Source organism: Symphalangus syndactylus, chromosome 11, assembly GCF_028878055.3.
Source record: "Symphalangus syndactylus isolate Jambi chromosome 11, NHGRI_mSymSyn1-v2.1_pri, whole genome shotgun sequence".
NCBI classification, from domain to species: domain Eukaryota; kingdom Metazoa; phylum Chordata; class Mammalia; order Primates; family Hylobatidae; genus Symphalangus; species Symphalangus syndactylus.
Window position 1 is genome coordinate 129,991,838 of NC_072433.2, and position 27,498 is coordinate 130,019,335.

The 27,498-nt window shown below is 49.0% G+C and overlaps 1 protein-coding gene across 1 annotated transcript in view; it reads right to left on the reverse strand.

The window, feature by feature from the left end:
* The window catches only part of COTL1 (coactosin like F-actin binding protein 1), a 52,005-nt gene that overhangs the window by 7,064 nt on the left and 17,443 nt on the right, over positions 1 to 27,498 (reverse strand). The window contains exon 3 of the mRNA XM_055299758.2: positions 17,495 to 17,652. Coding sequence (XP_055155733.1) covers positions 17,495 to 17,652 — 158 coding nt within the window. The remainder of the gene's footprint in view (positions 1 to 17,494; positions 17,653 to 27,498) is intronic.

Below are 27,498 nucleotides of genomic sequence, written 5' to 3' on the forward strand. Positions count from 1 at the left end.
GGTCTCCAACTCCTGGGCTCAAGCGATCCACCCATCTTGGCCTCCCAAAGGCCAGAATTTTGAATTTTCTTTCTTTCCTTTTTTTTTTTTTTTAGACAGGTCTCACTCTGTCACCCATGCTGCCAGGCTGGAGTGCACTGGTGCAATCTCAGCTCACTGCAACCTCCACCTCCGGTGCTCTAGCAGTCCTACCACCTCAACCCCCGAAGTAGCTGGGACTACAGGTACACACCACCATGCCCAACTAATTTTTTTTTTTTTTGGTAGATAATGGGGTTTTACCATGTTCCCCAGGCTGGTCTCGAACTCCTGAGCTGACGTGATCCACTGACCTCGGCCTCCCAAAGTGCTAGAATTACAGGCGTGAGCCACTGTGCCTGGCCGGGAATTTTCAATTTGCTACTAGCCACATTGAAAAATGTAAAAAAGAAACCAGTGCCATTTATTTTAATAGTATTTTATCTAATCCAGTATATGCAAAATATTGTCATTTCCACAATGTAATCGATGCTAAAAGTTACTGACAAGGTCCTTTACATTCATTTCTTTTGAACCCAGCCTTAGAAACGCTGTGTGCCCACCAGGTATACGGCACGCGGTGATATGGCTGGGTGTGCTTTCAGGCGCTCAGTGGCCACATGTGGCCGGCAACAGCGCAGGTCTAGACAGAACATGAAAGAGTCTGAAAGAATAATGTGATCAGGCAAAGAGAATCATGAATTGCAGAGCATTAGAGCCCATCTGAGGGGGGTAGACAGCTGCGCCATGTCCAGATCCGGGTGGTGGCTTCAAAGGTATGCACCATGAACGTTCAAAATATACAAAACTTGGGCCAGATGCAGTGGCTCATGCCCAGCACTTTGGGAGGCCGAGGTGAGTGGATCACCTGAGGTCAGCAGTTCAAGACCAGCCTGGCCAACATGGTGAAATCTCATCCCTACTAAAAATACAAAAAATTAGCTGGGTGTGAGAGGCGGGAGAATCGCTTGAACCGGGGAGGCGGAAGTTGCAGTGAGCTGAGATCGCACCATTGCACTCCAGCCTGGGCGACAAGAGCGAAACTCTGTCTCAAAAAAAAAAAAAAAAAGAAATATATATATATATATATATATACGTATACACACACGCACACACACACTCATCGAGTAGTATTCCTAAGATCTGTGCATTTTACTCTATGTAAATTGTGTTTCAGTTAAACAAAATAGTGAAGGGAGGTGGGGCGCAGTGGCTCATGCCAGTAATCCCAAGCACTTTGGGAGGGCAAGGAAGGAGGATCGCTTGAGCCCTGGAGTTCAAGACCAGCCTGGGGAACATAGTGGGACCCTGTCTCTACTACTACTACTACTACTACTACTACTACTACTAATAATAATAATAATAATAATAATAATAGTAATAAATAGCCAACACTGGTGGTGTGCGCCTGTTGTCCCAGCTACTTGGGAGGCTGAGGCAGGAAGATCACTCGAGCCTGGGAGGTCGAGGCTGCCGTGAGCCACGATCGCACCACTGCACTCCACCCTTGAGACCTGCCATTCACCTCTTCGTTACGTAGAGGACCAGCAGCAACTCAGAGACGGGACACAATTCATCCCAGGGGACACAGCAACTTCCCGGCAGGGCCCTGGGGATGCGTTGCTGCTGCCAGCCCCGCTTTCTCCGCACATCCCGCCTCCAGGGGCTGCTCTAGACTGCCAAGCCCTCGAGGCAGCTGCCACAACCTGCCAGAGACTGCACAGCAACGTGTGTCAGTCTGGGGGCACTGTCACCTGCGGCTGAAGAAAGCTCTGTTTTGTCTAGGAACTCGGTGTCGCTCTCTCATAGCTGCCAGACGGGGGACTTCTCTTTTCTTGCCAAAGCAGGATTTTTTTCCAAGGGCCTCATCCAACTAAGTCTCACTCCTAGCAGCTGAAGCTGCTTGAATGGTTTAGAATTATGCAACCAGCAAGAGAAGACAAGTTTTTTTGTTTTTGTTTTTTTGAGACGGACTCTCACTCTGCTGCCCAGGCTGGAGTGCAATGGTGCGATCGGCTCACTGCAACCTCTGCCTCACGGGTTCAAGTGATTCTCCTGGCTCTACCTCCTGAGTAGCTGGGATTACAGGCAACCACCACCACGCATGGCTAATTTTTGTATTTTTAGTAGAGACGGGGTTTCACCATGTTGGCCAGGCTGGTCATAAATGAAGACAAGTTTTGTCCCTGCGACCTTTCTCAAGTGCTTATAGATTCATGCCTCAAAGATGCAAAACAAATATACAACGAAACTTGTCTCCACCTTTCCGAGGAGGGTAATATAGCAGAGGGTGCGGGTTAGGTACAGGGACTCTGTAGAGAGTCCCGCCGTCTATTTGCAAGGCTGGATTTTAAAGTGCATGTTCTCCTATCTTGGTTTTAAATCATCCTTTTCTCATTTATTTATTTATCTATCTTTTGAGATGAAGTTTTTGTTCTTGTCACCTAAGCTGGAGTGCAGTGGCACAATCTCAGCTCACTGCAATCTCCACCTCTTGAGTTCAAGCGATTCTCCTGCCTCAGCCACTCGAGTAGCTGGAATTACAGGCGCCCACCATCACACCTGGCTAATTTTTGTATTTTTAGTAGAGACGGGGTTTCACCATGTTGGCTAGGCTGGTCTTGAACTCCTGATCTTAGGTGATCCACTCACCTCTGTCTCCCAAAGTGCTGGGATTACAGGCATGAGTCACCAGGCCCAGCCCATCCTTTTCATTTTTATTTTTATTTATTTTCATTTTTTGAGACAGAGTCTCACTCTGTCGCCCAGACTGGAGTGCAGTGGTGCGATCTCAGCTCACCACAACCTCTACTTCCGGGTTCAAGCAATTCTCCTGCCTCAGCCTCTGAAGTAGCTGGGATTACAGGTACGTAACACCACGGCCGGCTCATTTTTGTATTTTTATTAGAGACAGGGTTTCATCATCTTGGCCAGACTGGTCTCGAACTCCTGGCCTCAAGTGATCTCCCCACCTCGGCCTCCCAAAGTGCTGGGATCACAGGCATGAGCCACCACACCCCACCCCTTTTTGTTTTTTAATGGCTCCCAACTGCCCGGGTTTAAACCCCAGCATGCTGGGAGTAGGTCCGGGCCAAATACAAACAGGCACCATTGTCCACAGGCATCTCCAGTGGCCTGAGCCTCCCTGGGGACTCAACCTCCCTGAGCCTGAGTCTCCTCATCTGCAAATGGGGACAATAGCAGCTTCACATCCTAGGGCTGCTGTGAGGGTCGTATGACCATAAAAGAGGCTTACACACTTGATGAGAATGCCTGGTAGAAGGCGGAGTGCTCAACAGTCAGAGAGAATGTTTTACAGGACTGTGGGTTCACCTTCATTCTCAGGATCGTTAGGGGAATTTGATATTTAATGAAGTTCCCTCAGCCACTCAGAGTGAAGACACAAGCAGTAGCTGGTTCCTCTTCTCATTCCTAACGTTTATTTTTTAACGAAGGGAAGTCCCAGGAATTCCTTGGAATAACCAAGTCAGTGAAACTGGCAGAGAGAAGACGACAAATCCGGCTGCAAACCCCAAAGCCAGGCCCAGGGTTAGCTTCGGGAAAAAGGAGGCCTGTCAGGGTACAAGTGTAGGGTCTGCTACTCAGGAGCGTTTGGGCTTTGAGGATATTCCTAACCAATGCAGAGAGTGTGGGTGCAGGGGAAGCTCTGCGGAGAAAACATGAGCGGGGATTCTTGGGCAGTTCCATTTGTGAAGTCAGGAATGCATATTTCTATGAAGTGGGGCCCAGGAGAGGAACTGATCTTCAATGTATTGAAAGACAATGAAAGTGACACAATTTGTTCTTCCCACGAACACACATTAGTAAACACCTGTCATATGCCATACACTCTCCTAGGCTCTGGGAAGTCAAAATTCTGGTACTTACTGGTCTCTCTGACAGACTGAGAATAGAAAAATAGAAGCAGCGGGCTCTAAAATGCCTGGAAGGCAATATTTAATGGCTCTGGGCCCTGGTTTCCACCTCTGTGAAAGAATAAGACTGGACAACAGGGTCCCCCAGCCTTTCCCCACCAGTCATCCAGGAATCCTACACCTAAGCCTCCAGGGCGCATAGACACGGGATGAAGTTCCACCAGGGACACCAGATCCTAGGGCAATGGGGAAACCTGGCATGGAAAAGTCAGCTTTGGGATCACAGCATGGCTCTAACAACGAAGGATGCATACTGGCTTCAGGTCCATCCCAAATCCCCATAACAAGGTGTAGGGACTAGAATCTCCCCTCCCGCAGGCATAAGATGGGGCCGGGGATAGACAAGACGTGTGCTGGACACATGAATGTGTCTTTTCCACAAGTGGGTGACGATGAATAAACCAAAGACCGTGAACTGCTAAAGAAAAGCAGCCACAGTCCCCAGCACCCTGCATCCTGCTAGGAGACAAGGCACTCTCCAAGGAACAGGAGCCAAATGAAAATGCACAGCTATGAAACCCACTGGGCACCCGCTGCCAACCCCACCTAGGCCCCTACACCTCCCTCCCACAACTATTCAAAGTGCTTGAAAGACCGAGGTTTTAAAAATTCCACCAGCAAGGTATGATTTACTCAAAAGGAATGGGTTCTTTTTTGTTTGTTTGTTTTGGTTTTGGTTTTGGTTTTTTGAGACAGAGTCTTGCTCCATTGCCCAGTCTGGAGTACAGTGGTACCATCTTGGCTCACTGCAACCTCCACCTCCTAGGTTCAAGCGATTGCCCTGCCACAGTCTCCCAAGTAGCTAGGACTACAGGCATGTGCCACCACACCCAGCTAATTTTTGTATTTTTAGTAGAGACAGAGTTTCACCATGTTGGCCAGGCTGGTCTTGACCTCCTGACCTCAGGTGATCCGCCTGCCTCGGTCTCCCAAAGTGCTGGGATTACAGGCGTGAGCCACCACGCCCGGCCGGAACAGATTCTTATAATAGGCATGAGTCATTATAGATAAAGGGAAAAACTAATAGATCAAAATGGCACAGGCTAGGGTTTGACAGATTCAGGAACAAAGGCACCCTCGTAGCTCAGGAGTGACGTGACCCTGCTATACTGGGAGACAACAAAAGCCAAGCCAGAGGCACATGGCTGTATTTCAGGTGGACACACGGTAACCATCTAATGAAGATGGAAGGCATGGCGTCCTAGAAGCACACTGTGACACCCTAGAAGCACGCTGTGAGTGTTTTGGCCAAAACCAAATAGGGGCGGCTGTTCCTATGCCTGGATCTGTGACCCCAACAGGGCCCCCGGCCTCTTCAGCATTTGGGCAACTGCCTGGAGTCTAAGGCTGGGCTTTCCTGACCACAGAGATTTACAGAAGCCCCAAACGCACCTTGCCTAATTTCTAACTACGGCTTCATCTAGACCAGGCATGTAAAGCATGCGGGAAATGTACCCTCCTCTCTCCAGTGTCCACAGCAGACATCGCAAATTAATCATGGCACTTTCCCCACCGAGTCCAGGCTTAACCTCAGAATCCCCCTTAACCCGGAGCTCCAAATAGCCCAGGCTTATTGATCAGTTGACAAGCCAGAGATTAAATCCAGGTTCAGATCTTCAACTTCTGCCCCATCAAAACTGTGCCCAGCATTTCTTATTCCTCAGCCACATCCACATTTGGGGATTTTTCCCAAAGAAATAACAGAATTTTAAAAAAATAACAACGTACATACTCAAAGATGTTCACTACCAGTAAATACCAGGCTGTTTCCATTTTTCAGCAAAAGTTGGATAAATAAATAAATACTATCTATGTAACACTTCATATACGCCAGGCACTTATTATACATGGTATCTTATTGAATTTTCACAATTCCATGAGTGAGATATTATCATACACATTTTTCAGATGAGAAAATTGAGGACAAGGGAAGTGAAGTAGCCAGCAGATCACAGGATTCACTCCACGCCAGGGAACTCACCGGGTGGAGGAACAGACGCACACAGGCATGCATGCACACAAACACAGATATGCACACACCAACACACACACACGCAGGCATATACACACACAGGCATGCACCCACACAGGTGCATGCACACACACACAGGAATGTACCCACACAGGTGCACACACACACACACAGGCATGCACACACCCTCTCACACACATACATGCATATGTACATACAGGCATGCACAGACATACACACACAGACACACAGGGATGCGTCCACACAAATGTATACACACATAGGTGCATAGAAACACAGGTATGCACACACACATGCACATGCAGGCATGCATACACAGACAGACACATGCACACAGATGCATGCATACATACACACAGATACATGCATGCACACACAGGTGCACACACAGGTATGCACACACATGCACATCCAAGCATGCATACACACATATACACATGCATGCACACCCATCCATACTCATACACAGCAGTGCACACACATACACATATATACACACAGGCACACACACATCCACTCCCACATACAGGCATGCACACACACCACCATACAGAGGTGGGCACACAAACAAAATGGGTATCACAGACTTACATATGTTGTACTACATCCACTTACAAAATAATATTTGGCCATTACAATAATAAAAACAGGCCGGGCACAGTGGCTCATGCCTGTAATCCCAGCACTTCGGGAGGCCCAGGCAGGCGGATCACCTGAGGTCAGGAATTTGCGACCAGTCTGGCCAACATGGCATCTCTATTAAAAACACCAAATTGGCTGGGTATGTTGGCATACACCTGTAGTCCCAGCTACTAGGGAAGCTGAGGCAGGAGAATCACTTGAACCAGGAGGCAGAGGTTGCCATGAGCTGAGATCGTGCCACTGCACTCCAGCCTGGGAGATAAGAGCAAAATGCCATCTAAAAAAAAAATTATAAAAACAAAAAGTATTTATGAAATGTCAAGAGAAAGGACACAGGCTGTATCTCTGCTCTGCTAAAGGCTGTGGCAAGAGCTCCACAGGAAGGGGCAGACCCCTCTGTGTGAGGTAGGGGGTAGTGGCTGATCACTTAGTTCCTGTATTTTGTCAGAACCCTTTCGGCAAACCACAGCGACTTGGAATAGAACCACCATGGGGCGAAGACTAAGCGTGTGTGCTTGTTTCATAAGGGAATCTCACAAGGCAAGATGTCCGGGAACACAGAATAACAAGAGGTGGACAAAAGCGTGCAGGGGTCCAGGGAAGGGGAAGAGAAGACGGGGAGGAAAGACACTCGTACATGGGGCAAGATTTAGAGTGCAGTGAGCCTTCGGCCTTTCATAAAGGCTGGGAAACACGCACTTCACACACAAAGAGCTCTCCAGATTCATTTCTTCAGGTTAAGACCAGTACACGTTCGAATGCTGCATCCTCACGGCACAGCGACTGTACACCGTGCTAGCGACTGTGTCGGGAATCACTGCACCAGAGCGTCCGGATGCCAGCTGCCGGCAGGTGCCTGGGGCAGGTACCAGGCTAGGGCAGGCTGGCCAAGGGCTGGCACTGGTCTGGAGTTTGGTGGAGGGCAGCCAGGTCACAGCCTGCTGTGCAGAATTCTTTGCTTATTAAGGTGGCTTCATTTACATGCCAGGCCCAAACCTAGGGTGCAGGGATCTCCCTCTTTCTCCTAGGAGACTGTTTTTTCCTCTAAGACTTTGTTTTTGAGATAAGGTCTTGCTCTCTTGCCCACACTGGAGTGCCAGTGCATCCTCACAGTGGTGTGATCATAGCTCACTGCATCCTTGACCTCCTGGGCTCAGCCTCCCGAGTAGCTTGGACTATAGGTACATACCACCATGCTCGGCTAATTTTTTTATATTTTTTTGTAGAGGCAGGGTCTCACTATATTGCCCAGGCTGGTCTGGAACTCCTGGGCTCAAGCAATCCTCCCACTTCAGTTCCCCTAAGGGCTTTTAACCTCTTTAGTGAAACATCCACAAAGCAGACCCACTGCTCTTGAGTTTCAGATCCTCCCAGGGCTCCTCACTGCCCTCCCATTATAAAAGCCCCACATTTAAAGTGGCCTCCAGTCCCCCACCATCTGGCTTCTGCCTGAACACTCACCTTGGCTCAAGAACTAGTCCTCTCTAAGCCTCAGTTTCCTCATCTGTATATTGGGGTCAGTACAGCCCCCAGCTCATGGATGAATAAGCCTGGCCCTCCATATACGATACCTGATCCCACCATTCACAGGCTGCATCGGAGCTTTTATTTTTCAATTGTGCAATTTGTATTTTAAAAATATATAACATGAGGCCGGGCGCAGTGGCTCACACCTGTAATGCCAGCACTTTGGAAGGCTGAGGTGGGCAGATCACCTGAGGTCAGTTTGAGACCAGCCTGGCCAACATGGTGAAACCCCATCTCTACTAAAAATACAAAAATTAGGCTGGGCATGGTGGCAGGCACCTGTGGTCCCAGCTACTTGAGAGGCTGAGGCAGGAGAATCGCTTGAACCCAGGAGGCGGAGGTTGCAGTGAGCCAAGATGTCGCCACTGCACTCCAGCCTGGGCGACAGAGTGCGATTCCATCTAAAAATAAACAAACAAACAAATATATACATATGTATATATGTATGACATGAGCAACAAGAAACGCCCCCGGCCTGAGCCCAGGCCCAGGTGAAATGCATCAGGCCAAAAAGGCCCTTCTGGTTATGCAAATACAGAGTCCTTCCATGAACCACTGGCTTAAGGAAGCGTAAACACTCGACATAGAAATAAACAGCTGAAACCCTTTGAAGGCAACGAACAGTCTATGGATGGTCCACAGAGTGCTAAGTGGTAACTCATGCTTTGCAAGGGGGAACCGCAGCCTTGTAAATCTCATCCCATGGAGGGGTGTAGGTTCTCCTGGCTGCCCCAGTCAGTTCTCACTCCTGCTTTCTCTAATTTTTGTTGTTGTTGTTGAGATGGAGTCTCGCTCTGTCGCCCAGGCTGCAGCGCAGGTGGCACAATCTCGGCTCACTCCAACCTCTTCCTCCTGGGTTCTAGCAATTCTCCTGCCTCAGCCTCCTGAGTAGCTGGGATTACAGGCGTGTGCCACTATGCCCAGCCTAATTTTTGTATTTTCAGTAGAGACGAGGTTTCACCATGTTGGCCTGGCTGGTCTCGAACTCCTGACCTCGGGTGATCCACCCGCCTCGGCCTCCCAAAGTGCTGGGATTACAGGCATGAGCCACTGCACTCAGCCTCCTGCTTTCTATTGAAACAGAAGCAGAGATGTGGAAATTTCAACCTAGCCCCAAGTCCCCTGAGTGTAATTAGCTTCCACAATTTAATTTAATGCAGAGAACAGTTACTGAGCATTTATAAGCTTCTGTCCTGGTAATACACAAAAAGCCTACATGAGCAGATTCATTTCTTCATTTTTTTTTTTTTTTTTTTTTTTTTTGAGAAGGAGTCTTGCCCTATTGCCCTGGCTGGAGTGCAGTAGTGCAATCTCGGCTCACTGCAACCTCTGGCTCCTGGGTTCAAGCGATTCTCATGCCTCAGCCTCCCGAGTAGCTGGTAGCTGGCATTACAGGCACATGCCACCATACCCAGCTAATTTCTGTATTTTTAGTAGAGACGGGGTTTTACTATGTTGGCCAGGTTGGTCGCAAACTCCTGACCTCAAGTGATCCACCCATCTCGGCCTCCCAAAGTGTTGGGATTACAGGCATGAGCCACTACGCCCAGCCCATTTCTTAATTTTTAAAAATTATTTTAAAATAGAGATGCAGTCTCACTATGTTGCCCAGGCTGGTTTCAAGCTCCTGAGCTCAAGGAATCCACCTGCTCCAGCCTCAAAAAGTACTAGGATTACAGGCATGAGCCATGGCACCTGGCCTCATTTCTTCATTTCTTAGCCCTTGTTATGTGCTAGCACACAGTAATCTTCCAGCACTAGGAGTACGATTCACAAAGCAGCCATGGCTTCTGCCTTTTAGGAGATTATGTCCTGGTTAGTTACTTAATTATAATTCCTTAATTATAATACTATCTAGACCATAGTAGATACAGATACAGGCATAATTAATTCTGATTGAGGCTGGTAGGAGAATGGGATAAGAAATCAGGGTTTTGAAGGATGAATAGTTCACCAGGCATCAAAATGCAGAAGCCCTTTTCACACCCACTGCTTTTCTTTAATCATTCCAACTGCTCTGTGAAATTTTACATTCTCTTTTTCCTAATCGAAAACACAGAAATTCTAGTGATAAATACCTGCCCAAGGTCCTACACCTGTGAGCTGATGGAGCCAGAATATCAACTGGAGTCTCACTCCCCTACATGCTGTAACTTTCTCCATTTCACACAGCAGCATTTTTTTAAAGTAAGCACAGAGCAACAAAGTTCACGTTCCAGTTTAAAGTTTCCACCAAGGAAGATTGAGAATCAGGAAATTTAAAAACTAATTGCATGTGCAACACGAGTCTACAAAAGGAGTGTCCGGCCCTGCTTGCGGCCTTCGAACCTCTTCCCCGGTGCCAGAAGGCTTGGGAAATGTGCAGTGTGGTGAAGTGGCTGTGTCGGGGCTCTGAGCCCACAGCCTGGATTCCAGGCATAGCTTTGCCATGTCCAAGCACCCGGACTTTGAGCAAGTTACTCAGCTTCCTCGGATCCCAAGCTCCTCATCTATAAAACAGGGCAAGTGGCAGACCTGGCCTCGTGAAGGACAAATGATTTAATACACGGAAAGTCCTTCAGAGAGTGTCAGGCACAGAGTAGGGCCACAATAAAACTATTGTTATTCATATTATTGCCACATTGGTACCCAAAAGAGGCCCTCAGAGGGGAGGGGTGGGTAAATCTGGTCCCAGAAATTAAGCCGATCCTGCCCCTGGGGTTTATTTTTATTTATTTATTTACTTATTTTTGAGACAGGGTTTTCCTCTGTCACCCAGGCTGGAACGCAATGACACGAGCACAGCTCACTGCAGCCTCCAACTCCTGGGATCAAGCGATCCTTCCACCTCAGACTCCTGAGTAGCTGGGACTACAGGCATGCAACACCATGCTCCAGCTAGTTTCTTTTTTATTTTAGTAGAGACGAGGTCCCACTATGTTAACCAGGCTGGTCTCCAACTCCTGGGCTCAAGCAATCCTCCTGCCTTGGTCTCCCAAAGTGTCAGGATTATAGGTGTGAGCCACTAAGCCTGGTTACTCCTGGGGCTCAGAAGCCCTCAGAATAGACTCCAATTGGCTAGTTCACACCATCCCTGGCAGGTCCGTCCTTCCCACCTCCACTTCTCCTTGGAGGCAGCAGCCTCTGTTGTCCTCTGTTCCTGAAAGCTGAGCTGCACGCCCTCTGGATTCCTAGCTCCGTGAACATTCATATTATGTTAAAGAATAAATAAAAGGATCCAGTGAATGAACCCATCCTACAAGACAAGCATGATGCAGCATTGCCCAAGCACAGCTCTAAATCAAGAGAGCCTGGCCCTGGCACATCGCAGGTCACTACCAGCGGTCACTGCATTGTCCCCACAATCCCGCAGAGACACGAGAACAATAGGACCGAGGTTCTGTCCTGGGCACCAGCCGGGTACTTCTGTGTGGCAGACAACAGCTGTGGCCAGCCAGCCGTGCGTGCTGCGCGTTCAGCGCATTCCCCGGACTCGAGTCTGGGCATCGCAATCACCCCGCCCAGCTTGCCTGGCAGCCCCTGCTGCCCCGTGGCCTTGCTGGCATTTGTCTTGTTTTGTCTTGTTTTCCCCCAGCCATAGACGCCTCTCAGTTTCTCAGGCTCTGAATACAGACTAAAGAGGATCAGAGTCGAACTTCACTCTTAATTCTTCCAGGCTCTAGCCCCAGCTCTGTCACTCATTAACTGTGAGTTTAGGGCAGGTCCTATCACTGCTGTGGGCCTCAGTTTCCCTGTATGCTGATGCACCTGTGTGCTGGCCACAGGTGAAGTATGAACTTTTTGAGGTCAGTTCTGGCAAGTGTGGGTGAGGCCAGACTCTTCCTGTCTGGCTGATGGCTGGCAATATCGGTGAACAAGATTCACGCCCTGTGCCCTGGAACTCAGCATCTGTATCTAGCATCTCCTAAGGAAATAATCTACAGAGTAGAAACATTTCTTGCCTGAACTGTGCATCACAGGGTTGTGTAAACGGAAAACTGGAAATAAGAGCTGCTACTTCCGGATCCCAGAAATTAACTCATTGTTCTAAGCACTTTCCCTATATTTGCTCATTTAATCTCCACCACAACCCTGCAAGGCAGGCATTATATTACCCTTATTTTATACATCAGGTGACTGAGCCCAGAGAGCGTAACCCATGTGTCCAAGGCCACACAGTAAGTGATGGAGCTGAAATTTGAACCCACACCATCTGGCTCCAAAGCCTACTGTACTACACTTTCCCCCTTGGCAAAGTAAAATAAGGTTCATTTAAAGGTAAAATGCCTTCATAAACAAATTACTCCATTAAAACAAAAGAAAAGAAAAATTTCCAGAATACGCCAAAATAGAATATGACACAGCAAGTCAACTCATCCAATTCTTCATTTTACAAATGAGGACACTGAGGCCCAGGGAGGGAGAGACTTGCCCACGGTCAGGCAGGTGGTTAGTGACATACAGATCCCTCCACTAAATTAGCTGGGCGTGGTGACACACACCTGTAATCTCCAGCTTCTGGAGAGGCTGAAGCACCAGAATTGCTTAAGCATGGGAGGCAGAGGCTGCAGTGAGCTGAGACTGTGCCACTGTACTCCAGACTGGGTGACAGAGTAAGATTGTCTCCAAAAAAAAAAAAAATCGCCCCCCTGGATTCAAGTTCCTCCACATCAGTGACCGTACAATTAATTTACGCTCTCCATGTTTCACACAAAGCACAAGAACACATGTGCATTACTTTATTAAAATCAAAGTCAAGGGTTTATTAATATAGTAATCCTAAAGCCAATCTACTTCTTCTTCACACGGAAATGATTGCAAAAAGGCAGCCAGGGAAGTGACCTGGTCCCCAAGACATGGCACCCAGAATGGGCCCATCTGGAACGTCCCTTAGAGAACATCTGCTCTGAATCCCCATGATGCAGAGGGGAAGCTGATAGGCATGCCGGTCTCTGCATGGTTTTAGCGGCTGTGGAAAGATAGCATTATACCAGCAGAATGGACCCTTTGTAACCTAAATGGCTAGATTTGCAACTGCAGCATAAATGTAAGGTCTTGCAGCAGCTTCAGATAATTAACATTTTTAAGTGGAGAGGTGGAAAATGCAAATGGTAATGGTCAAAATATGAGCCTGCACCTGTAGTTCAGGACAGTATTCCAGCTCCCGCACTGCAGTGCACATCTGCGCTTCTTCATTCACCAGCATCCCTTTCTTTAACAACTGGGATCACGCTGGAGCTGCCAATCATGAAACCCCGCCTCCCTGCCCAACGGGGTGTGCATGTGACCCAAGCTGGGCCAATCACGGTCCTCTTAAGAGATTGACTGACACTGAGGAAAGAGGCCTCTCTCTTCGGGGATCCTGACCCAGAGGGACCACCATAGCATGGACCGTTTCTTTGGCTGTGCAGAGGCTGCCTGACGCCAACCCCAGAGAAAAACAGAACTGAGAGATGAGATGAAAATACTGCGTGAGCCCTCGATCTAGCCACACCTAAAGCCAAAACCCCTGCACTTCCCACTACCAAGAGCCAAGCAATTCCTCTTTGTGCTTCAACTTACTTGAGCTTGCAAACATATGAATTATCACCACTACTCCCACCGAAAGGTTCTCACCAGGGAATTAATTTCCTCCAATCCCCCTCAGTCACCAGCGCACCTACCCAAACTGAAAAAGAGTTCTAGAGAGGAAAGAAACTCTGCAGACTGCCTTAGTGGGTATGAAGTTTCCTTTGGGGGTGATGAGAAAGTTCTGGAACTAGACAGCGGTGAAGGCTACACAACACTGTGACTCTGTTTAATGCCGCTGAATTGTACTTTAAAATGGCTAAAATGGTAAACTTTATGTTATTGTATTTTACAATTTTTTATTATTTATTTATTTAATTTATTTTAGACAGTCTTGCTGCGATCTCGGCTCGATCTCCTGACGTGATCTCCTGGGTTCAAGCAATTCTCCTGCCTCAGCCTCCCAAGTAGCTGGGACTATAGGCCACGCGCCACCACGCCTGGCTACTTTTTTTGGTATTTTTAGTAGAGATGGGGTTTCATTGTTTTGGCATGTTGGCCAGGCTGGTCTCGAACTCCTGTCCCTCAGGTGATCCGGCTGCCTTGGTCTCCCAAGGTGCTGGGATTACAGGCATGAGCCACCACACCTGGCCTGTATTTTACCACAATTTTTAAAATGGGAAGACAAAAGGGAATCGCAAGATCTGCAATGTGGTGCCTCATGTACACATCCTGGCGACTGCCCCCTCCCTCTGCTCCCTTTCCTCCCGGCTACGTCCAGGAGTGGGCCAAGCACAGAGGGCGGAATTCAGCAGGAGACCTTTGGCCACAGAACAGGCCTTCTTTTTCATTTTCCGTCCTGCTGCTACTCGGAAGACCCCTGGAAGCTGGTTAACCATTAAAACCGAACTGGCCTGGAGAAAAACAGCCTGTAGGGTTGAAAAAGTGGTTTTCCAAAACAAGGGCTCCCGGGCCAGACAGGGTGCAGACAGCAGTGTCAAGCAGGAACGCTGACTAGCATGTGAAACAAACGGGCTTTGTCAGCACTTCATCGGTCCCAGGCACAGCGCTAGCACTGCTCAAAGCCAATCTGACGCCCATACCTTTTAAAAATGATTATCTCGCCTCTTAACTCCGGAACCCCACCTCCCGAGATTGTTTTCTAAAAGAATAACTCAACAGAAGAGAGAAAGGAGCTGCTTGTATTATAATGTTGGTTGGAACATTCTTTATAAAAATAAAAATTAGAAGCAACTTAAGAGGCCAAGAACAGGGGAACATTTCGTACATAACGGTACACTTGTGAACCAGAACACTCTGCTACCAGAAAACCATGAATTACAAAGGTGGTGCAGCCATATCATTTATGAAATTACATTAACCTTTAAAAAAGCAGCTGCAGATGACAGTGTGACCTACAGGCTGGGACCACAGCAAAGCCAAAAGGCAGGAGGCGAGCTCGTCCAGAGAGTGGCCAGGAGGGACGTCCAGAAGTGGGAACTGACAGGGGAACCACAGGACTCTATTATGTCCTATCATTATTTTTTATTTTATTTATTTATTTATTTTCGAGACTCGCTCTGTCCCCTAGGCTGGAGTGCAGTGGCTAGATCTTGGCTCACTGCAACTTCCGCCTCCTGGTTTCAAGAGATTCTCCTGCCTCAGCCTCCTGAGTAGGTGGGATTACAGGTGCCCACCACCACACTCGGCTAATTTCTATATTTTCAGTAGAGACAGAGTTTTGCCATGTTGGCCACGCTGGTCTCAAAACTCCTGACCTTACGTGATCCGCCTGCCTTGGCCTCCCAAAGTGCTGGGATTACAGGCGTGAGCTGTGACACCTGGCCATATTGTTATTTTTTAAATAAAAGTTTTACTTTGGGCTGGGCGTGGTGGCCTATAATCCAAGCACTTTCGGAGGCCGAGGTGTAGGAACGCTTGAGCCCAGGAATTCCAGGCCAGCCTGGGCAATATAGTGAGATGCTGTCTCTCTTAAAAGTAATAATAATAATTAATAATAATAATTTATTTTAGAAGAGCTTTGGAGTTACAGAAAAGTTGCAACAGGTAGTACCGAGTTTCCATATTACCTTCCTCTTAACACACACACATATATAGTTCACCACTGTTAACATCTTACATTACTGTGGTACATTTGTCACAGTGAAAAAGTCAACATTGGTACATTACAATTAATTAAACTCCCGACTTTATTTATATTTCAACAGCTTTTCTGTTCTAAGGTCCAATTCAAGATAGCACATTGCAGATAGCCTATTTTTTTGTTTTTCTTTTTGCAACAGGGTCTGTCTCATTACATTCACTCACGCTGAGTACAATGGCAAGATCTTGGCTCACTGCAGCCTCGACCTCCTGGGCTCAAGGGATCCTCCCACCTCAGCCTCCGAAGTAGCTGGGACTACCGGTATGCACCACCACACATGGCTAATTTTTCATTCTTTTGTAGAGATGGAGTATTATTAATACTATGTTGCCCAGGCTGGTCTTGAACTCTTGGACACAAGCAATCCTCCCACCTTAGCCTCCCAAAGTGCTGAGACGACACATGTGAGTCACTGTGCCCAGCCTGTTTTTGTTTTTGACAATTCAGTGATTCTTGGTATGTTCACAGATATGTGCAACCACTATGATAGTCAATTTTAGAGCATTTTCATCACCTCAAAAAGAAACCCTGTGTCTTTAGCTATCACCCACTTCCATCATTAGACTATTATTTTTATTTTTATTTTTATTTATTTATTTTGAGACAGGATCTCGCTCTGTTGCCCAGGCTGAGGTGCAGTGGTGTGATCGGGGCTCACTGCAGCCTTGACTTCCTGGGTTCCAGCGAACCGCCCGCCTCAGCCTCCCAAGTAGCTGGGACTACAGGCATGTGCCACCAGTGGTGCGTGGCTCATTTTATTTTCTTATGTTTTGTAGAGATGGGGTCTCACTATGTTGCCCAGGTTGGTCTCAGACTCCTTAGCCAAGCAATCCTCCTGCCTCCACCTTCCAAAGTGCTGTGATTTACAGGCGTGAGCCATCGCACCCGGCTGAGTCTATTATTTTTAAACGTTTGCTTTATCATGGACCAATTACACTGCTTTGAATCTTTAAAACAATGTGCATGGTGGGGGACGGGCAGTGGTACCTCCCCCCGCCGCCCTCTGTAACAGCCAAGCTGCTGAAGGGACCGTGTAACACACTATTTCTGGTCACCTGAACAACAGTTTAAAGGGGCGGTAACAGGGACAGATTCCCTACTTCACGGGTGGTGAGAAATCCTTTCGCAAAATGGAGATCCCTTTAGTAGGGAAAGACCTCTCTCCCTCATCTACCCTACCCCAGGATTACCTTTTTGGAGTTCAGATTTTCTTTTCTCAACATGACCCTGTTACCCGTACCCCAAGTGAACAACCTTGGAAATTTTTGACATTGAAAATGTCTATTTTCTTTAATGGCCAGAATGGAAAAGACTTAAAGTAGGCACTGTTCAGAGACGGCACAAATGAATTCTCCCATGGGATCCTTGCGACCACCGCCGACAGTCAGTCAGGACGCCACTGGGTAGTGGCCACTATTCTGGTCCCCCCACCAGTCCCCGTCTCTAGAAGCAAGCAACTTGCCCCACCCACGGAGGCAGGTGCCCAGCTGCCATGCTTCTGTGATGGGATAGGTGGGATCACAAACACAGTTACCTCCTCCTAGCCAGCATCCTGAAACAATTCTGGTGACATTTCACCAATGGCTTTACTGGTGCAGAGACACAGCATGGCTTGTCCCAAGTCACAGCTAAGCTACAGACCCAGGAGTCCAACCCAGCCCTCTCCCTCCTTGCAGGATGGTGACCCTTGGTGAGTTGTGACCTCCAGACTCTGGAGGAACTCAGTACCTGTACGACCTCCTTCACCAGGGTCTTGTCCGTCCCGGTTTTGGCGCGCTGCAGCCCACTGACATTCTCACCGATCCATGTGATGAGGGCAAATTTGGACCTCTTGCTCATGGCATCCCCAGTGGTGAAGCGCACAAAGGCATACAACCGGACGTCATCTGTGGCCAAGGGTGAAAAGAGAACATGGTGCTCCGTTAAAACACCCCAAAGTCATGTCCCTGAGGAGAGGCCATGAGCCACAAGTGCCCCTGGAGCAGCACAGCAGGAGCCCGGTGCAGTTCCCTGGGAGCGCCATGTGCAGAGGGCAGGAGGGAAGCACTCATCCGCTGCCCTTGTCACTCTCTCCTGAATCCTGGCAACAGTGCTGCAGGCTTCATGCCCATTTCACAGATGGGAAATGGAGGTTCAGAGAAGTCACATGGCACTTTCAAGGTTGTGAGGGAATTCAAGGTCATGCTAGGATTTAAACCCAGGCCTTTCTGGCTGCAATGCCTACAGCCTTCCTACAATCAAGACTCAAACTCTGGGTGGGCCCATTGCACAGATGTGGGCGCCGCCAGCAGTGCCAGGGCCCAACCAAAAAAAATTTAAAAATAAAAATTTAAAAAGGCTCAAATTATGGATCTTATTTAGGGACCAGAAATTCATCCTCTTTGTAGACCAGAAATTCATCAACTCTTTTTGCCTCAATCTTTGCAGTCCTACTTGGAATGAGACTCTACACTGTAGAGAGACGGGGGTGGGGTGGGTAAGAAGAGGAAACAAAGAAACTGGCTCTTGATTTGACCTGGGATATGGCTCCGAGGATATTTCACTTATGACTAGACAATGAGGTCACCAGTGAATTCTGAACACGTTTCCATTGGCTGTGTTATGCTTGTTCTATCTTATATAGTCATTTGTATTAAAATGGCTTTGAGGGCTATTTTGTTCCATTGATCCACATTAAGTTTTATTTCAATGCCACAGTTTTTATTATCATGACTTTAAAATCTGTCTCACAATCCACTATGCTAAGTTCCCCCATCCTCCACTGCTCTGTATTATCAAAATATCATTTGATATTCTTGAATTTTTTGTTTGTTTTTTTTTGAGACAGAGTCTCGCTCTGTCACCCAGGCTGAACGGCAGTGGCGCGATCTCAGCTCACTGCAAGCTCCGCCTCTGGGGTTCACACCATTCTCCTGCCTCAGCCTCCCGAACAGCTGGGACTACAGGCGCCCACCACCACGCACAGCTAATTTTTTGTATTTTTAGTAGAGACGGGGTTTCACCGTGTTAGCCAGGATGATCTCGATCTCCTGACCTTGTGATCTGCCTGCCTCAGTCTCCCAAAGTGCTGGGATTACAGGTGTGAGCCACTGCACCTGGCCTGATAGTCTTGAATTTTTAAAGTGATGTGTGTATTGGCCGGGTATGGTGGCTCGCCCCTGTAATCCCAGCACTTTGGGAGGCAAAAGTGGGAGGATCACTTCAGCCCAAGAGCTTGAGGTCAACCTGGGCAATATGGAGAAACCACCTCTCTAAAAAAAAAACAAAAAATTAGCTGGGCACAGTGGTGGGCACCTGTAGTCCCAACTACCAGGGAGGCTAAGGTGGGAGGATCACTTGAGCCCAGTAGGTTGAGACTGCAGTTGAGTAGAGATCATGCCACTGTACTCCAGCCTGGGTGGCCAACTGAGACCCTGTCTCAAATAAAATAAAAATGAAATGAAATGAAATAAAATAAATAAAATAAAATAAAAATGTCTGTGCACACGTGTGTGCGTGTGACACGCAGGTGCATGTGTACCCCACTAGGATAAACCAAAATTGTTCAACATCAGCTCAACTGGCATCTGGGGCCAGATCATTCTCTCTGGTAGGGACTGTCCTGTAAATTGCAGGGTGCTGAGCAGCACCCCTCACCTGGCCCCACCAGTTATGACAAACAAAAACGCCTCCATACATTGCAGATGTCCCCCAAGGGGGGCAGAACACCCCTAGTTGAGAATCTCTGCTCTAAACCGTTGGTGTCCCCATTTAATTGGGACTGATTTTGTGTTTTCCAACAAAGTTCTGTGCCTCTTGAGGGGATCACATATCCTTATTCAGCTTACTTCACAAATAGTTCATATTTTAATTGCCATTATCACCAAGATCTCATTACAATTCCCAACTGGTGGTTGCTGGCGCATAGGGATGCCACTGGTTTGGAGTCATTCACCTTGTATTAGCCACGTGCATGAACTGATGCTCTGTCAGGGCATTTCGTTGCTGGTGTGAGGGTTTCCCAGGCACCCAATGATATCGTAGAGCGATATGTTTGCTTCTCAAACATTGTGTGGATTTGAATCACTGGGGAAACCTTCCTAAATGCAGCTTCTGATTAAACAGGTCTGGGGTCTACACTTCTAAGAAGCTCCCCAGTGATGCTGATGCTACTGGTCAAAAGATCACACTTTGAGTTAAAAAAAAAAAATCAATCTGCGTTTCTTCCTAGAATCTAAGTACCTCCCTGCAGATCCCACACAAAGCATGTAAGTTAGCACCAAGACCCAAGGACACAAACCCCCTGTCTAAAGGAGACACGGGCCTGGAGCTAAGTTCACTTCCTGGTGCTTATCTCGAAACCAGAGGGGTAACCAGCAAGTTCGCCTTCAACAAGAAGCCGGGGTGGTCTAATGGGTCATCCATTTGTCCCCAGGAGCTAAGGAACACGCAGCTCTCAGCAGACCATGAATGCGTGATCCTAACTGCAGTCCAGGATCAGGGACTCCACAACACTTACTTCTTAAAGGAAACTGATCATCATCACCACTCACACTGGCACAGCACTTGTCAGTTTACAAAACATGCTTCTATTTCATCTCATTTGGTCTTTGTAACAATGCTGGGAGGTAGATGAGGTAGAGACATCATGGCCACTTTCATCATCAACATCCAAATCACCTTCATTGATAAGGGCTTGAGGCTCAGAGGCCACGTGATGTGGCCAGTGTCACAACACAGTGAGGCCAGAGCCAAGGGCCTGGACACCTTGGGTGTGTGTGCTCAGCCCCCTTTCTCCAGGGAACTGCCCCACCAGGCCATGGCCATCTGGGGGTCAGTAGGTGACAAGGCAGCAGGGATAGAAGGAAGGATGGTCTCAGGGACACTGCGCAGGTGAATCCACAGGGCCTGGTGACCAACTGGATGTGAGAAGTGAGGACAGAGGAGTCCAGAGCACAGAAGACCATGAGGGGTGAGAGCCCCACCTCCCACGCCCTGAGGACTGTGCCTGAATTCCCAAACATCAGCCTGGGCTGCTTCACCTGTAAAACACGTTCTTTTCTTTATTGAGATAAAAGTCACATAACATAAAATTCACCATTTTAACCACTTTAAAGCATACAATTCAGTGGCTTTAAGGACACTCACAATGTTGTGCCATCATCACTACTATCTAATTTCATCACTCCAACGAGAACTCCCGTCCTCAAGAACAGTCACTCCCCATTCTCCACCCCACTCCCCCAGGCCCTGGCAACCACTCTTCCACTTTCTGTCTCTTTGGATTGACCTGTGCTGGACATTTCATTGAAATGGACTCATACGCTATGTGGCCTCTGGGGTCTGGCTTATTTCAATCAGTGTCATATCTCCAAGGTTCATCCCTGCTGCCGCGTGTGCGGGTCACCACTTCATTCCTTTTATGGCTGAACAGCACTCCACTATACGGAGAGAGCACATTTTGCTTATCAGTGCATCAGTTGATAGACATTTGGGAACCTTCCAAAATGGGGTGATTTCACGCCTCCCTTATCAGTTGACCATGATGATTGAAAGTGAAAGCTACAAAACCCACCTAGCCCGTCAGGGTGGAACCTTCAACCTAAAACTCCTGACACAGGGCGGGGCTGCCAGGTGGCCACAGCGCACAGGAAACGAGACTGGTGCAAGAGACGGCAGTTCCTCACTTGTAAGGTGCAAAGTGCACAGCCACAGGCGGCTGGTGCAGACTTGGGGTGTGGGGGAGCAGCCCTTTAGCTCAAGAGCATTTCTCAGCAGTTCCCGTGGTGTCTGGGAAGCCAGGGCTCCGTTTTGAGGAGTGTTGTCAGAGCATCAACACCAAAGTGCTTAATTAAATGGCAGCCTTGACCTGAGGGGGAGGAGGGGCTGAACATCCGCCTCCGACTGCATTTCAGCAGCAAAAGAACACAGTGAGTCTGTTTCCATGGTAACCGCTCTCGGGTTCCCATTTCCACACTGGTCAGCTGGGATTTGGATCCAAACTGCCCATCCCTGGCCCAAGCCTCCATGGAGGAAAGTTACCAGCCCTGCTTTGGGCCAACACAGTTTTTGGGGACCCCGACCATGTGTTCAGCCTAGTGCCAAGCCTTGGGGCTGAGCCAGCTCTCCCAGCCTCTCTCTTCTCAGTGTCGCCCCCTCCCACGGCTCTGGCTGGCTCCTCTATAGAGCGCCACAGCTTTTCCAGCGACTGCCCTCTCTGCTGGCTGCCAAGTGCCTCCACATGCCGGCCATGCTCTGTGCACCTCCAACCCTCCACATCCACCCTTCCCCTCTTTCAGACCTCCCCAGGTCTACCTCGGGCAACACCCTTTGCCCCCGGAGGGTCACAGGTTCTTGTTGAAGAACCACAAGCATTGTCCCTGTGTCCCAAGTACCAGCCCAGGGCCTGGCACAAGATAGATGTACAATAAGTAAGTCACACCCCCAACCCCAAGGACACTGGGAACCTCCCAGAACCACAGCCTGATGTCATTTAAATGATCATGGGGGAGTGGGGTAAAGAGGGACATGGTTTGCTAGGTGACTGCTGGGTGCTTATCTAACAATGGTTTGGTCAACAAGATTGCTGACAGGCCTGTTTTTGAAAATCCGAGTCACATTTTGCTTACAAATGTTTGCTGCTAGAGATCTGGCACAACAGTGACGGGTCAGCTGAGTCGGCGACGGAAAACCTGTTGGTCTGCGCACCGTTTTTGCAGCTGCCCAGCAGACTGGAGGCCTCTCCCCAATCCCGCTCACCCTGAAGGAGGTTCTCGGCCCCTTTTGACCTCACAGTGGGCAGTGGAAGGGGAAGCGCTAGTTCTTCATCCCTGGTTCAGCTACTTGCCCTCTTCTGAACAAATCGGGTCCACAAACCCCAGTGGCAGTCAGAGCCCCGCATCAGCAGTGGGGAGCCCTAGGCTCCCGCGTCTACCTCGGGCTATTGTCACTCCTGTGCACAGGAACACTGGCATATCTACTAAAGGGCACAGAGAAACGCCATCATGTATATATTAGTGTGATGTGTGTGTGTGTGTATATATTTGGGTATGTGTTTATATACATATATTTGTGTGTATAATACGTGTATATATGTGTATAGGTGTGTTTGTGTGTATATACATACATTTGTGAGTACAGGTGTACATATATGTGTGTATATATATTCATGTATTTGTGTATGTGTATGTGTGTTATATATATATGTGTATGTGTGTGTGTATACGCACTAAGATGGCAAAACTGCCCAGAAGAAGGTTGGTACCTGGGCTTTCCTCAATGTGCCACTTGGTCCCCAACAGGGCCAATGGTCCATCTCTTTAGACTGAGGTTGAGAGTCCAGGTCTAGGCAGAGGAGACAGGGAGACTGGGCAACCCCAGGGGAGGTCGGGGGACCCAGGACTTCCCCCAAACACAGGCACCAGAGACAGATGCCATGAACTCCTTCTGCTGGAGCCCTCAGTACATTGGAGCGGTCCATACCCTTAACCTTCTCTGCAACGTCCAGGGTGCAAGTTCAAATTCCAGAATCCTTTATAAACTTACCCCCACATGTACTAGCCTTATGACCCAGACCAGAGTCCTGAATGTCTCTAAGCCTCAGTATCCTCATCCAAAAAATGGGTCAAATACTTACCTCATAAAGTGGTTGGGAGGATTACATGAAAAAGAAATGAGATCTGAAGGGCTTGGCTGATGGGAATCATTGCTGTTTTTTGACCCCCAACACTCTCCAGTGAAACTGCCCTCAGGGGTCCACAGGAGCCTCCTAATTGCCAAAGCCAACAGCATCTTCTCCATGCCCACTGGTGGCATTTCACACCATCATCAATTCTGCCCTCCTTGAACTTCTCCCTTCCCACAGCACCCAGGGCATGGTGCCATCTTGGCTCTCAGAGCACTGATCCTGCCTTCTGCTTTCTCCCTGGCTCTTCCATCCCCTCTGTCTCCACACAGACACTCCCCAGGGTTCCACCTCATCCTCTCCTTTCCCCTGACACTCTCTTCCTGGGAGACCTCAGCTACCACCACAGAACACTGCCGCACCAGCCCCTGCACTCACAACTGTCCACTGCTCTGTCCTTAACAAGGTGGGCAGAGTCTGACATCCGTTTCTCACCATTTCCTGGCACCTTGCACCCCTTACACACAACTGTTTGCTAAGGCAACCTGGCGCACTGAGAAGAGCACAAATTCCAGAGATCAGCCAGCCAGGGCCGCACCCCAGCTGGCTTCCTTCTAGCTATGAAACATCAGATGAGGGTGCTTCATGCTCTGACCCTCAGCTGTTCCAGCTGTAGAATGGGGACAACTTTCTGCATCCAGCTCTGGGTTTCCGAGTGGGGCACTCCGAGGCACACAGTCACGGAGTCACTCCTTCTGTGAGTCTTTCTTGAGGAGAGATGGAAGATAGTGAAGGTCTGGGAGGTAACTGAGCCTCAAGTCTACTAAGCACTTATGAGGGGCCAGGCCCCACTCTAAAAATCTGCACATTGCAGATTCTTCTCCTCCGTGAGGGCAGCACAGATCACAGTCCCATTTCACAGATGCAGAAACCGAGGCTTGGAGAGGTGAAGTGAGAATGAGCCACACAATCCTCCCTGCCTGCTGCAGAGCTGCTGAAGTCTACAGCAGCAGTTCTCAAAGCGTGGTCTTCGGACCAGCAGCACCATAGCACCCAGGAACTTACAGAAATGTGGGTGCCCAGGCTCCACTCAGCTCTACTGATCCAGACACTGGGAGTGGAGCTCTGAAACTGTGCTCAAATGAGCCCAAGGGTGATTCTGAGGCTGCCAAACCTTGAGGCTCACTGACTTAGAGGAAGACGTGGAGAAGAGGAAATGGTGAGAACTCACTGTTGGGAGAGGGGACGAAACAAAGGTCTCAGGAGCAGAAAAGTTGAAGTGCTCAGAGTTCAGTCCCCACGCCCTCCTTGCTGCCTGTCTGCCTTTTATTTTAAGCAAGTGACTGCACGAAGTAGCTTCCTGCAGAGGCCGTGGTCCCTGAGCACGCCCATCAAAGACCACCAGGACAGTTCCTCCAGTGCTCCCTCCCCAAAATCCCACACCCCAAGAGAGGGAACAGCCATCATTAGCAAGAGAGCTACCAAGCATCAGCCCTGGGTACCAGGAGGCCTTTCTGCCTGTGCTGCCTCTAGCTCTTCTGCTTGCCCATAAGCCACGAGGATTCAGATGCGCATCATAGCATCACACTGAGCCCCATCTCAGGGCCACCGTCACTGAGAATACAGCAAGGTCAGGAGCCCCATCCTGAGGACTATGGTTTCCTTCTTGTCGGTGTCATGCACTCAGAGCCAGGCCAATTGCACGCTGGATGTTCCCGATTTGGAGACTATGGACGCCCTCCCCTTCCCACCCAGAGCCTTGTTCGTGAAAAGACACAGCTGTCACGTTTAACGTTAATAAAACTCTACTCTCAAAAGAGCCTGACCCTTCCTTCCGCTGCTCTATGAAGCCTCATCAGAGGCCATTTATGGAGCTTTGACTCCTGGAAAGGACCCGTGGGGACCTAGAAGCCCCAGGCAGGGCCCTGCAGGTAGGTAAAGGGAGCCTCAGGCCAATGCCCAGGTCATCTCTTCAAGATTCTCTGCCTTCATTTGCTAAGTAAGTTCATCTGTGTCAACAAAGCAGCATCCTAATGTTCTCAGGACACCTCCTGGCGCAGAGCTGTGAGCTCAGCAGCCCACGCTGGTGGCTGTTACATGCTCTTCTCTCTGGCTTTTCCCTCTCCTGGCTCTCCTCTGACCTTTCCGCTGGGTCCTGGAGGTGCCTTTACGCTTCTCCCACCTCCTCGCCATCTGTGCCTTCTCCTCCCCTTCTTCCCCACTCCCGACCTCTCTGGAAGAGAGGGATGGGGCAGGGAAACGCCAGAGGGGGTAAAGGAGAGACAGTGGGGGTGGGAGGGACCACACAGGGAGACCAAGCAGGGGACCAAGCGGGGCGGCAGGGACCAAGCGGCAGCGGGGAGGGGGGGGGGGAAGCAAGCAGGGGGGGTCCAAGCGGGGTCGGGGGTGGTGAAGCCGGAGCTGCTGAGCAGTCAAAGGGATGGGGATGTGGGAAAAAACCCAGTGACAACAAAAACAGAGGGTGACCACAAAGGGTCTAGGAAGGGGGGTCAAGGCAAGAATTCTCTGTAATCACCAAAGCCACCAGGATGAGCCGCTCTAATAATTCCCCAAAAGTTACAAACGGCATATGGTCCCCACTAAGCTCTGAAGGCCTGCCCCTCCCCCACTTCCCCCTCCCACCCAAACTTGAAATATCAGGCTCAGGTCAGCACTGAGGAAGATATTCTAACCAGGCACCCAGTGTTCCCACCAGGGCGGCCCCGACACAGGACCCACATTGACTGGGGGCCCTGCCTTCTCCCCAAAGAGATTCTAGTCTCCTCTGCACATCGCCAAAGCCAGTCCCGGCTGGAGGACCAAACCCCCGAGGAACGAGGATCTGCTATGGGCCGAGCACTGCGTAACTTTCTTAACACTTTTGCAAATGTTTTGAACAACCTTTTTTCATTACAAAAACTCATACTAGGTGTAGAATACTGAGAAACACAGAAAAGCAAAATGAAGAAATTAAGGATCCCCCCACCACCCTGGAAACTTTTTAGCGTAAGTCTTTTTGATCTTTTCAGCTACTTTCACATCTGTCTGGGTCTTGTTACGGCCCCAGCACTGATCGCCATGCCAGGCATGACATAGGCACCTTATATGTTATCTGTGGGCCGATGGAAAGAAAAAAGAGAGAATCATTTCAGAATTTCCACCCAACACTGAACTTTAGAGCAAGGCCAAAGAAAGGGGGAAGGGGAGAACAGGAGGAAGTTGCCCCAGAAAGCGGCAAGATTGCAGCTCACTCTAAAGCTGCCCTAACTTTACAGAGACTCCGGAGAGGTTATGCAAACATGGCTCAGGAAGGGAAAAAACAACCCACGCACCAAAAAGCTGAGCTGTCGGCTTCCACCGAGGGAGCTCCCTGGAGCAAGGATGAAAGGAAATGGGAAAGAATTCTTACATCCTGCTGCCCGGAGCAAGGGGACAGCTGGGCAGTCGCCATGGCAGCGGCTGGCTTCTAGCAGGCTGCTAAGGGGAGAGAGGGCAAGGCTGGGGAAGGAGAAATGTCTTCTTGCCACCAAAGAGAAAGGAGGGCTCAGTGGGCGCCCACGTCTGTAAGAGGGAGGGGACCTGAGGCTGGGGCTGGAAGGGGCCAGGTTCGTTGCTGAAGTTGAAGGGAGAGCTCTCATTACTAAGAGGCCTCATATCACTATATGACTTGCTGTCTTTTTTCAGAGTGACTTTCATAACTCTCCCCAGTTGACAAAAACAAAACCAAACCAAAAACACCCTCCTGTCCTGCTCAAAAAACTTTGCAAAAATATTAAAAAGTATAAAAACTAAAACCCATTACTCTAGAAATAAACTCCTTTTGGTTTATTCCTTACAAGGTATGAATAAAGGCTTTTTTTTTTTTTTTTTTGAGTCGAAGTCTCACTCTGTTGTCCAGCCTGCAGTGCCGTGGCACAATCTCAGCTTACTGCAACCTCTGCCTCCTGGGTTCAAGCGATTCTCCTGCCTCAGCCTCCAGAGTAGCAGGGATTACAGGGACCTGCCACCATGCTCAGCTAATTTTTGTAGTTTTAGTACAGTAGGGCTTTCACCATGTTGGCCAGGCTGATCTCGAATCCCTGACCTCAGGTGAACTGCCCGCCTCAGCCTCCCAAAGAGCTGGGATTAC